At 48.6% G+C, this 12,158-nt stretch overlaps 1 protein-coding gene across 1 annotated transcript in view; it reads right to left on the reverse strand.

The window, feature by feature from the left end:
• CACNA1S (calcium voltage-gated channel subunit alpha1 S) overlaps window positions 1–12,158 on the reverse strand; it is a 62,458-nt gene that overhangs the window by 38,571 nt on the left and 11,729 nt on the right. Inside the window, 5 exon segments of the mRNA XM_030965576.1 lie at window positions 1,988–2,091; window positions 3,072–3,277; window positions 4,432–4,584; window positions 6,496–6,629; window positions 7,605–7,744. Of these exon segments, the coding sequence (XP_030821436.1) occupies window positions 1,988–2,091; window positions 3,072–3,277; window positions 4,432–4,584; window positions 6,496–6,629; window positions 7,605–7,744 (737 nt within the window).

Below are 12,158 nucleotides of genomic sequence, written 5' to 3' on the forward strand. Positions count from 1 at the left end.
GGAGGAGCCAAGCATTCCTTCCTGGATCCAATCTGAGCCTGGAGCAGCACAGCAGCCTTTGCCCACTGCATTGCCAGAGGAGCAGCTTTCTGCTGCCCTGCACTGCCAGAGGGAGCCCAGGCCCATCTGCAGCAGCCCTGGAGCTGCAGAGGAAAACTCCCCCCTTGTGCAGGATCCCTGCTGCAGCAGCAGCACAGCTGGCACTGCAGGAGGGCTGAGCCCCCATGGGATGGGGCTGTGCCACCCCTGGCACACAGGGGGGCAGGGCCTGCTCTCACTCTGGCACTGGTTTGTTTTGTACTATGGCATTTGTATTTTTAATTTTCCTAGTAAAAACTGTTATTCCTATTCCCATATCTTTACCTGAGAGCCCCTTAATTTCAAAATTATAATAATTTGGAGGGAGGGGGTTTACATTTTCCATTTCAGGGGAAGCTCCTGTCCCTCCTTAGCAGACACCTGGCTTTTCAAACCAAGACACACCAGCACTGCCCCTACACTGCTCCAGGGACTTTTCTCCTTCTTGGCAAGGTCATGGAGACCCATCATTTGATGCCTCATGGCAGGCAGGGCTCCTTCCCCGCCACTGCTGCCTTTAGGGCCTTCTCTCTGCTGGTGCTACAGCTGGACAGGCCAACTGACACCTGGCCAGGACAATTCCCCATCAGAGTGGGGTCTCACCCACCTGAGGGGGAAAACGCTCTCCATATGGAGAAGGTGAGCTCATGACAGGGCAGGTAAACAGGACACTTTTGTCATGGTAACATGGAGAGGACAGGTCTGTCATTGTCCTTGCCCACTCTTCTGCTCTCTTTCGATTAATTTCTTTTCTCCTCTGTGGTCTGGCAGGACTGTAGACCTGCTGCCCAGCCATGCTGGTGTTGCCATGTGTTAGTAACAGGTCTCAGACACTATAACAATAATTTTCCTGATCTCAAACATAATTTAGTTGTATTTCCAAAAATATTTCAGAATGCTTACCATGCCAGCAACTTACTCCATGATCAGATGACCATAGTCCAGCCTGTCCTGCAGCTACAGTCAACTCTAGACAAGCATCAGGTTCCTGTGGTTTATCTTGAGCTTTGAAACTTGTTTTAGTTCTGGTAACACCCAAATTGTTTTAATGTTACAGTGGCATGGTTCTTGTCATAAAAGAGGCCTAACAAATCCAAGTAATTAGGGTATAACTAACCCTGTGAACTAATAGAGATGATGAGTGTGACCCACTTGCACAAACAAGGACTGAAACATATAAAAAAGACCATGACCGTACACAGATCTGAGGAGAAAAGCCCCCCTCACTCCTCAGGACAACACATATTTCCCAGCAACAAAACTGGGATGGTAGCAGTCCCACAGCAATGCATGGTAGGTTGAGTGTAACATCTCAGGTTTTAACTGTACTACTTGGGGAATTAACACTAATTGAATTTGGCCTAGATTGTCACAACAGACTGATGACAGCTCCTTGGTGTACTTGGACGAGACTGCTGAAGGAGTAATTAGACTAACAATCCTTCTCTTGGACGCCTTGCACTCATCAGAGATGTTCTCCTTAGGCTGGCCGTGAGAAAACTGAGTGTGCTCACAGCAGGAGGGGCTGGAGGTGAGGAGTGCCCAGACCCACAGCCATGGTGTGCTTGCCCCTGCTCAGCTCCATCTGCTCTGTGTGCAGGCAGGAGACACCACAGCCCACGTGCTCTGCTTGTGCCTCACGGCAAAGACTGATGCGTTGAGAGTTGGGCTAAAACCTCAGAAAGCCATGGACGCTAACACAAAAAGTAACTCACAGATCAGTGTTTCTAAACATGCAAAACAAACAAACAAACAAACAAACCCCCCCACAAAAAAAAAAAAAAAAAAGGTGAAGAATGAGAGAGGGAAAAGAACAGAATTTTTCCAGGCTTTTTTTCAGGCTTTTTTCTTGTATAGTTGAAACCTGTTAAAACTCCTCTGCTAGCAGAAAGGATAGGGTGGCACTTACCCACTGAGCACCCCCAGCACCAGGTTGAGCACAAAGAAGGAGCCAAGCAAGATAAGGCTGACAAAGTAGATCCAGGGCCATTCATTCCCCATTGCATCATTTACCTGGCAAGGAGAGATACAGGTGAAATACTATCTTTGCCCCCTCCAAAAGAGTACTTGGGATGGTGGCACATGAACCTGGCTCCAAGCCCAGGCTGCCTAGAACTGTGTCTGGTTTACATCCAGACCCAAACATTTTGGGAGCAGATTTAAACATCAGCCCCAAGCTTAAGCTTCAGCATGACTGTCTCCCAAGGACTACAAAACATGGTTTTTGCTGGAGAAGCATCCACCAGTGATTGCTGTGCCTGGTCCATACCCCTTCACAGGGTGGGAGCGGGAGCAATCTCCTGTTGTCATAGGCTGTAAATGGGGGTGTGAATTCTATCACCATCTGTCAGACATGGGGCAGTTCTCTGCTGGTCATTGGGCAGTTTTCTTTATCTCTCCCACAGCCAATCCTCCCTCCAGGAGATCTCTGCTGTCCATGGCCACTGAGTGTCCCTGCAGGGCTGATCCAATTCCAGCATCCCATGGGGAGATGCTGCGCCCAGGGGAGGAGCCAAGCATTCCTACCTGGATCCAATCTGAGCCTGGAGCAGCACAGCAGCCTTTGCCCACTGCATTGCCAGAGGAGAGCTTTCTGCTGCCCTGCATTGCCAGAGGGAGCCCAGGCCCATCTGCAGCAGCCCTGGAGCTGCAGAGGAAAACTCCCCCCTTGTGCAGGATCCCTGCTCCAGCAGCAGCACAGCTGGCACTGCAGGAGGGCTGAGCCCCCATGGGATGGGGCTGTGCCACCCCCTGACACACAGGGGGGCAGGGCCTGCTCTGGCTCTGGCAGTGTTGTTTTTTCTGTTTTTACTGTTGCATTTGGATTTTAATTTTCTTAGTAAAGAACTGTAATTCCTGTTTCTATATCTTTGCCTGAGAGCATTTTAATTTCCAAATTATAACAATTTGGAGGGAGGGGAGTTTACATTTTCCATTTCAGGGGAGGCTCCTGCCCTCCTTAGCAGACCCTGTGTTTCCAAGCCCACACATACCCAGTAGAGGACCTCAGTCCAGCCCTCCATGGTGATGCACTGGTAGACGGTGAGCATGGCGAAGCCGAGGTTGTCGAAGTGGGTGATGCCGTGGTTGGGCCCAGCCCAGCCGCCGCGGCACTCGCTGCCATTAATGCTGCAGTGCCGCCCGTGGCCCGAGCTGGTGCACGGGGCTGGCTTCTCTGAGCCCACCGTGGCAATCACATCTGGGGAGCAAAGCCATGGGGTGAGCTGCAGGTCAGGCCGAACACAGCAGCCCACATTTTCTCCTCCTCCAAACCGCTCCCTGCTTGTCGGGACCCAGGACATTCCTCTGGCTGCTCTGGATGGCTCGAGACCCTGGCAAGGGGCTCAGAGACCTTGGCACAGAGTCAAAAACACCTGTGCCTTCGATTTTAACCCATTTTAACCCACACAACTTTGTGTGAAGGTTTACAAGCCACAAAGGTTTGAATAGAATGATAGAATTTATCACCGGGTGAAAAAGTAGAATTTTGAAGTCTTTAGAATGGGGGTTCAAGAAACAAGATGGAGGAATCTGGGGTGTCCTGTTTTTCTCCTTCTTCTTCTTGTCCTCCACCTTCTGCTGTGATGGTGACACTTTTAGATTGGTTTAAGATAGAGACAGACTGTCTAACATAAGTGATAGGTATTGGAAAATTATTGTAAATAAAGTACATGTAGTTTTTAGTATAAAAAGCCAACACCACCCCAAGGGTGGTCAGTGTGCCACAACCCGACCTGCTGGACAGATCTCAGCAGGTCTGAAATACAATGTAATAGATAAGAGAAAATAAACAGCCTTGAAAACCAGAGCCTAGGAATCCCAACTTCTTCTTTGAGCACGGGGCTAAGAAAAAAGACCTTTTAATACCTTGGGAGCCATTTCAGCAACAACAAACCTGAGACTGCTCAGCTCCAGCTGCTGTGTGTGCAGGCAGAAGGCACCACAGCCCATGTGCTCTAGGGCTAGGCTTGCTCACAGCTGCTTGTGCCTCAGGAAAAAGATTGATGTGTTGGGAGTTGGGCTGAAACCTCAGAAAGCCATGGACACTAACACAAAAAGTAACTCACACATCAGTGTTTTTAAGCGTGCAAAACCAAAAAATAAAAAAGGGATGAAGAATGAGAGAGGGAAAAGAACATAAATTTTCCAGGCTTTTTTCTTGCACAGCTCAAACCAGTTAAAGGGCCCCTTTCAGCACCCCTCACACCCAGCTGGGTGCTCTTTCAAACACCCCTCAGCCACACTCCCAGGCCTGATGCTGGCCAGACCCCACTTTCTGCCAAACACAGAGTCCCTGAGGTCTCACAGCACCACACAGAGACAGCTCTGCTGCCCTCCCCAGCACAGCTCCACCTGTCCCGAGGTAGTAGCAGGTCTTGTGCATCCTGCCCTTGAAGAGCTCCTGGCCCACGATGGCGTAGATGATGATCATGAAGAGCACCAGCAGGGCGATGTGCAGCAGGGGCACCATGGCCTTGATGATGGAGTTCAGGACAACCTGAAGGCCTGCACAAAGATGAAGGGAGAGGAGGTCAACCACTTCCTAAACAGTGCTGGGTTCACCCTGTATCCCTGCCAGCCCACCAACAAGCAGCCTTTGAAATGCCCCTTGCCAAGGGAAGAGGAGCACGGGCAGGACTCAGATCTCTGAAGGAGGAAATCCTTTCTTCTATGTAGGAATGTGCCCCTTGTTGACAGAGTGACAAACCTATCCTTTGTCTCCTTAAGAAGGAAAAAAGCCCAGAAGTTTCTTTCTTCAATTAGTGAAAAAGACACCTCATAGGACATTGGAGACTTCACCTCAAACTTAAGGATAGCCAACTGGACAGGAGACAAAAAGTCCTGCCTGAGCAATTTACTAGAAAAAGACAAGAAGAAATAAACTAATAGCTTTTGTGAGGTGTTTTACCAGGAGCAAGAACCTCTTGCACCTGGCTCGATTTTTCTCTCTAAAGAGTTTTGTTATTTTGCCTTTTATTAAAGCTTTTTTGTTTCCAACACTCCCACAGAAGCCATACAGCTGATTTTATGCCTTCTAAGGTAGCTGAGCTATCTTGGGTGTGGTATAGATCTCCAAGAGCTCATGAGACCTGGCTTGAGGAGATCCCTATTTCACTCTACCCACCAGGAAAGCATGTGGAAGGGCACAATAGAGCCAGGCAGTGCTGAAGGCTCCTTCATGCCCCTCCCTTTGTTCTGCTGCTCTCATCCTGGCTGTATTAATGAGTTACAGAAGATGATCCCTGCTCTGAGAAACCAGAGCAAGATCCTGGCCACCCAAAGGTTGTGCCGCTGAGCCATGGAGGCAGCCAGGTGTGTGCCACCCTGCAGCTCCCCAGGGCTGACAACTGTCACTGACACATTTTATGAAAACCCTTTCACCAGGATTTTTCTCCTGAGAAGCTGAGGCCTCGGAAACAAAATATAAACAATAATCACCTGATGGCTGTGGAATGGGGTCTGGAGATGGTTTACCAACAGGTGCATCTTTGATTGGTTCCATGTGAATTGTTTTTACTTGATGATCAACCACAGGTCCAGCTGTGTTGGGACTCTGGTCAGTCACAAGATTTTATTATTCATTCCTTTCTAGCTTTCTGATGTCTCCTTTCTCCTTTCTTTAGTATAGTTTTAGTATAGGATTTTTGATATGATATAATATAATATAATATAATATAATATAATATAATATAATATAATATAATATAATATAATATAATATAATATAATATAATATAATATAATATAATATAATATAATATAATATAATATAATATAATATAATATAATATAATATAATATAATATAATATAATATATATTATTTTATATTTATTATATTATATTTTTTTTTTTTTATATCATAAAAATAATAAATCAGCCTTCTGAAACATGGAGTCAAGATTCTCATCTTTTCCCTTGTCGGGGCTGCCTGCAAATTCCAGAGACAACCACCAGCTGCAGGAGGAAGCAAGAACCCGTGCCTCCTCTACACCTTCCTCATGGCTGGACTCCCCAGCTGTGTAGGGAGTCTGGTCAGTCACAAGATTTAATTATTCATTCTTTTCTAGCTTTCAGATGTCTCTTCTCCTTTTTTTAGTATAGTTTTAGTATAGGATTTTTTGATATGATATGGTTAATATAATACAATATAATGTAATGTCATAAAATAATAAATCAGCCTTCTGAAACATGGAGTCAAGATTCTCATCTCTTCCCTTGTCGGGGTTGCCTGCAAATTCCAGAGACAACCACCAGCTGCAGGAAGAAGCAAGAACCCGTGCCACCTCTGCACCTTCCTCGTGGCTGGGCTCAATCCAGCCACACCAAGGAGCCTGTCCCATGTCTCCCCAGCCTGGCCAGGCCCAGAGGGTCCATCCAGCCCCAGCCCTGGATGGCAGCAGGGACTGGCACGCACTTGGCACTCCGGACACCAGGCGCAGGGGTCTCAGCACGCGGAACGCTCGCAGCGCCTTCACGTCAAAGCCGCCTTTTCCCCCCGAGGGCCCTGCCTGCTTCACATTGACCTGCTCCAGGGTCATCGTGATGAGCCTGAAAGAGCCAGGGCACAGGGAGGGGAGGGAGGAGGAGAAGGAGGAAGGACAAGGTAAAAGAGAAGGGTGTGAGGATGGAGAGTGAGAAATCAGAGCTAAGGACTCAGAGCTCTGCAGGCAGCAAAGCAAGGTCAGGACTGCCAGCTGTGCTCAGCCTCGCCCAGAGCCAGCTCTTGGCAAGGCCAGCTCCACTGCTGACAGCCAGGGAGCTCCATCCCATGTGCAAACCCTGCAGGACCCCACACCACCCCATTTCCCCAGGGCAAGGAGACCTATGAGGCATGGAGGAGTCAAGACAGGAAGAAATTAAAGTTACAGAGTGAGAGGAATATTGGATTTGTCTTTACAAACAAGCTGTGGGTCTGCTGCTAGATAAAACCAGCACTGGGAGATAGAAGAAACAATGGGAAGGATTCCACTGATTGATGAATGGAAAAAGATATTTGCTTTTACTTTAGGTTTGCTGATAAATGAAATTAGACATTGAGAGATGAAAGAAGCAATGGGGAAGAAAAACCCCTAAATTCCATAAGAATTAAAAATTAAAAGGGAGGGTTATCCATTAGAGGGGAATCTTTGGGAAATCTTTGGTATCAGGTGTTTTGGGAAGTTTGTACCTCTCAAGTACCTCAGAAATGGGGAAAGAGAGAAGGGAAATGTGGGAAATTGGGATAAAAAAGAGGCTGTGTCCTCCAAAAATTTGAGAGACCCCAGGGGAATGCCCCATGGCCTCTCCCTTTATTGGAATAAAGCCAGAAAGGACTCCTCTGTCTCCTTTTTGGACATAAACCTCTGGTGTTTGTAGATTAATTTTCCTAACAGAGAGGATCCCAGGGGATGTCAGAGCAGGAACAGGGAGCCCATGAACTTAGTTGAGGAGGTGTCCCCAAACACATTGCAATGACCACAAAAACTGGCTCTGGAAGAGGCCTGGCACCAGCTGAACAGCAGCAGCCTTGCCACATTTCCTTACCCTAGAGTCACAATGGAAAAGTCGAGGACGTTCCAGCCGTTCCGGAGATAGGCGTCCGTGTGGAAAAGGAAGCCATAGGCAATGATCTTCAGCATGGCCTCGATGGCAAAGAAGATGAGGAAGGCATATTCAATCTTCTCCTGGGCATTGCAAAGGCAAGCAGGACAGAATGCTCCATTAGAACAGACTGTCACCTCCCCTGGTGACATCCTCATCCTGTCATCCTCACCAGTGACTCTGGACCAGCCCCTGCTGCCACCCCTACACACACCAAGGGGACCCTGGGGACAAGGGCGGAATGCTGAGCCACCACTGCCACTCTCTGACCTGCAGCATGATCCCCCAGCCCTTTAATGGCCCTTGCCAGGACCCTGAGGCTTTGGTTGCTCCAAACTGCTCCAGCAAATCCACCTGAAGGTGCCTGGCCCAGGGCACTGCTCCTCTCTGGCTCTCCTCCTGCTGCTCACCCTCTCCTTTCCCCCAGAGCCTTCCTCCTTCAGGCAGCACTGACACCAACGGGGTTTTTCTTCCCCGTTGCTTCTTTCATCCTCTCCAGCTGAGGGCTCGCTGGGTCTGTCCTGGAGTCCCCAGAGTCACTATAGGACAAACCAGCTGTACCATGGCTCCCCTTTTGCCTGGGATGATAAGGAAGCTGCCAGGGCTCAAGGACTCCTGCTTAATGCCAGACATTTGCCTGGCAAAGTGATGTTATAAGTAAGAAGCTTGCCTAGGCCAATATTCAAGCAGCAATCCATCTATTAATTAATATGGTAAAGTATGAGCAATACAGTGCTGGGTACAGTGGGGGAAGTTTTCCCTCCAACTGCACACCGATAGTTGAGGTTCACAGGTATTTATAGGGGTACTCATCAGCTTTCTCAGCAGTTGCTATTCCAATTTTTACTTCTGTCACAATTCTATACCTATTGTGATTTAGTTTTTCTCAGGATGTATCCCAAAAGGAGTATCCCCAGATGGTGGTGGTCTGGTTTCTGAAAGAAGGAAGAAGAATCCCATCTGGTGAGGTCCAGCTCCCCAGATGTGGGTCCACCTTTTAATTGCAAGGACTATAAATCTAATAACAGTGATGTCCAGCTTCCCTTGGTCGAAACTATTAATCCTTGAGTTGATGTTCATCTTCCTTTCTCAAGCTGCTTTTCTCTGCTTTATTAAGGCTTGAGATAAGCATATTTCCTTTATAGATATTCCAAAGCTATAGTTTCAAGGATACAAGCAATATTCTAAAATTATACTTCAAAAGGTTATTATTGCAGAACTCTTTAAGGCTTAGCTACAAGCAGAAAGTTCCTGTCAAAGAGCAGCATCCTTAAAGCTTTAATTCAAATGCTCCTATATCAACTAAGGTTAATTGCAAACAAAGGATAGGTTCAAAGGCCTTCTTCCATGCTTTACTTTCCTCAGTTATTATTAGAATTCATCTTTATAACTGTCCCATGGTCGGTTTCCACACATCTCACAGTCACAAATACACACATTGCCTGTAAGTACCTGACTCGAAACACAGCTTTGCATTGCACAGTGACCAGCTGGAAATGGGCCTGGGGCTCACTGGGCAGAGGGGCTGCACCCCCTCCCAGGCAGGAGCTGGCACCCCACGGCAGGGCCTTGGCACAGCCCTGCAGCTGCTGGGCCAGGGCAGCTCATCTGTCCCTGGGGCACAGCCAAGAGCTGCCTGTGCCCAGCTGGCTCTGCCTGTCACTGCCATCACTGCCCTTGTTGAGAATGTCCCTTCCAGACTAAAAGCCTCCTGAAGCAGCCAGGTGGACAGGGATATTGATATTTCTGGTGTTTCCTGGTCCCTCTCCTCAGCTTATACCCCCTGAAGGACAAGGAGCATCACTGCTCAGGATCTCCAGGGAATCGCCCTCAGAAAGGCAGAAACCTCTCTCTGAGACACAAATGGGAGTGGATCTTCACTGGGGAATATTGTAGTGCTCTGAGGGGTCCCCATGCCCTGCCAAATGGAAAATCCTCTCCTTTTACAAAGCCAGGGCTAGAGCTCAAGAGAGAAGCTTTGCTGGCTCGGTTAACATCTCCAAAAGCAGTGACTGTGCTGTGTCCCCACATGACTGTCCCCCACACAATGCCATTCCTTGTTGGATCTGAGGGCAGCTAGGGTAAGAGCAGAGATGCTGGCATTGCCTCTGTCTTCAAGGTTTTAGCTACAGCAACTCAACACTGCTCACCTCCCACCCTGAGGGGACAAATGCCCTCCAGACTGTCCCCCAAAGCCTGTCCTTGCAATCCCATGCAAACACAACTGCCATGAGGATCATTTCAGGCATGGAGGGGCTGCAGAGCCATGCCAGCAGCCACTGGTGTGGTGAGGTGTCTCCCCAGCTGCAGAGCAAAACCAGAAAAGCCCACTGCAAGCTCCAGCAGCACTGCAGCTGCTGGGGCTGGTGAGTGTCAGGGTGCAGCCTGGAGTGGGATGCAGCTGCTGAGGCTGATGTCAGGATCCAGCACTGCAAAAGTCAATTCCATGCCCTGATTTTCCAGCAGAACTGTCTCAGTCTCTGACTAGAAGGGATTTTCCTCTGAAAACCCCATGCCCAGAATCAAAAGGTAAATTGCTGTTCCTCAGAGGACCCTTTGGGAAGCCCACAGCAGATGAACAGTGCTGCTTCAAGGGTATCTGTGACCGTGTTCACAGGGGTTTTCGGGCTGGGGAAGAGACGAGGATCTGACTCCATGTTTCATAAGGCTTGATTTATTATTTTATTATATATATTTCATTAAAACTATACTAAAAGAATAGAAGAAAAGGTTTCATCGGAAAGCTAGCTAAGAATAGAATAAGAAAGGATAATAACAAAAGCTTCTGTCTCGGACAGAGAGTCCAAGCCAGCTGACTGTGATTGGCCATTAATTAGAAACAACTCTATGAGACTAATCACAGATGCACCTGTTGCATTTCACAGCAGCAGATAATCATTGTTTACATTTTGTTCTTGAGGCCTCTCAGCTTCTCAAGAAGAAAGATTTTAAAGAAAAGATTTTCTATAAAAGATGTCTGCGACAGGTATCAGGTGCAGCCAGTGAGGAGCAGCAAGGTTCAAACCTGGGCCAAGGAAGAGGCAGCAGGCAGCCCCCTACCCCCAGCCACCCTCTCCCAGCCTGGGAGGGACATAACAGCAAATTCCCAGCTTCTCTGGGCAACCCATGCCAGGACCTCAACCCCATCAATGTATAAAAAATTTTTTCTTATAATTAATCTAAATCTACCCTCCTTCAGTTTAAAACCATCACCCTCAGTCCTACTGCAACAGACCCTGTTAAAAACTTTGTCTTAACCTTTCTTACAAGCCCCTGTCTTAGGCTGCAAGATGTGGCTGGGGGTGTGAATTCTATCCCCATCTGTCAGAGCTGGGGCAGTTCTCTGCTGTTCATGGAGCAGTTTTCTTTATCAGTCCCCCAGCCAATCCTCCCTCCAGGAGATCTCTGCTGTCCATGGCCACTGAGTGTCCCTGCAGGGCTGATCCAATTCCAGCATCCCATGGGGAGATGCTCCGCCCAGGGGAGGAGCCAAGCATTCCTACCTGGATCCAATCTGAGCTTTGGGACAGCACAGCAGCCTTTGCCCACTGCATTGCCAGAGGAGCAGCTTTCTGCTGCCCTGCATTGCCAGAGGGAGCCCAGGCCCATCTGCAGCAGCCCTGGAGCTGCAGAGGAAAACTCCCCCCTTGTGCAGGATCCCTGCTCCAGCAGCAGCACAGCTGGCACTGCAGGAGGGCTGAGTCCCCATGGGATGGGGCTGTGCCACCCCCTGACACACAGGGGGGCAGGGCCTGCTCTGACTCTGGCAGTGGTTTGTTTCCTTTTTTGTGCTATTGCATGTGTATTTATTAATTTTCCTAGTAAAGAACTGTTATTCCTATTTCCATACCTTTGCCTGAGAGCCTTTTAATTTCAAAATTACAATAATTCAGAGGGGAGTAGTTTACATTTGCCATTTCAAGGGAGGTTCCTGCCCTCCTTAGCAGACACCTGGCTGTTCAAACCAAGACAGGGAGGCAGGGGTAGCTCACACAGCTGCATGTGCACCCCTCCAGGTGCCAGTACCAGAGCAGCAGCAGTTTCTGCAGTTTTATTGAGTCTGTGCATGCAGACATGCAGGAGTGTTGCCCATTGTCACAGCTCCTGGAAGACTCCAGGAGATCCAGGGTGACCTCAACTCTAGGAAAGCCACATGCAGTCACGACTCTCCTCCATGCCAACCTCCAGGCACAGAGCCCAATAGCTCCTGAAAACCAGCAGTGAGCAGCAAACCCTGCTCAGGGACTGTGGGACACCAATCAGCTGCCCAAAAGCAACTGCTCCAGTGCTCCTGAGGTGGCACAGCCCTGGGTGACAGCCATCACACAGGACTCACAGGTAATTACAGGTAATTACAGCTGGGACTCCCTACAACTGCATCACACACCCACATTGCTGTCACTGAATTGTACCTGAGGCTTTGTCCAGGCTTGGGAAACACAGGAATTCCCTAACTCCAGGGCTGAGATGCAACCCAGAATGGGGTTTTCAGAAGCA

The sequence above is a fragment of the Camarhynchus parvulus genome, chromosome 26 (genome assembly GCF_901933205.1).
Source record: "Camarhynchus parvulus chromosome 26, STF_HiC, whole genome shotgun sequence".
NCBI classification, from domain to species: domain Eukaryota; kingdom Metazoa; phylum Chordata; class Aves; order Passeriformes; family Thraupidae; genus Camarhynchus; species Camarhynchus parvulus.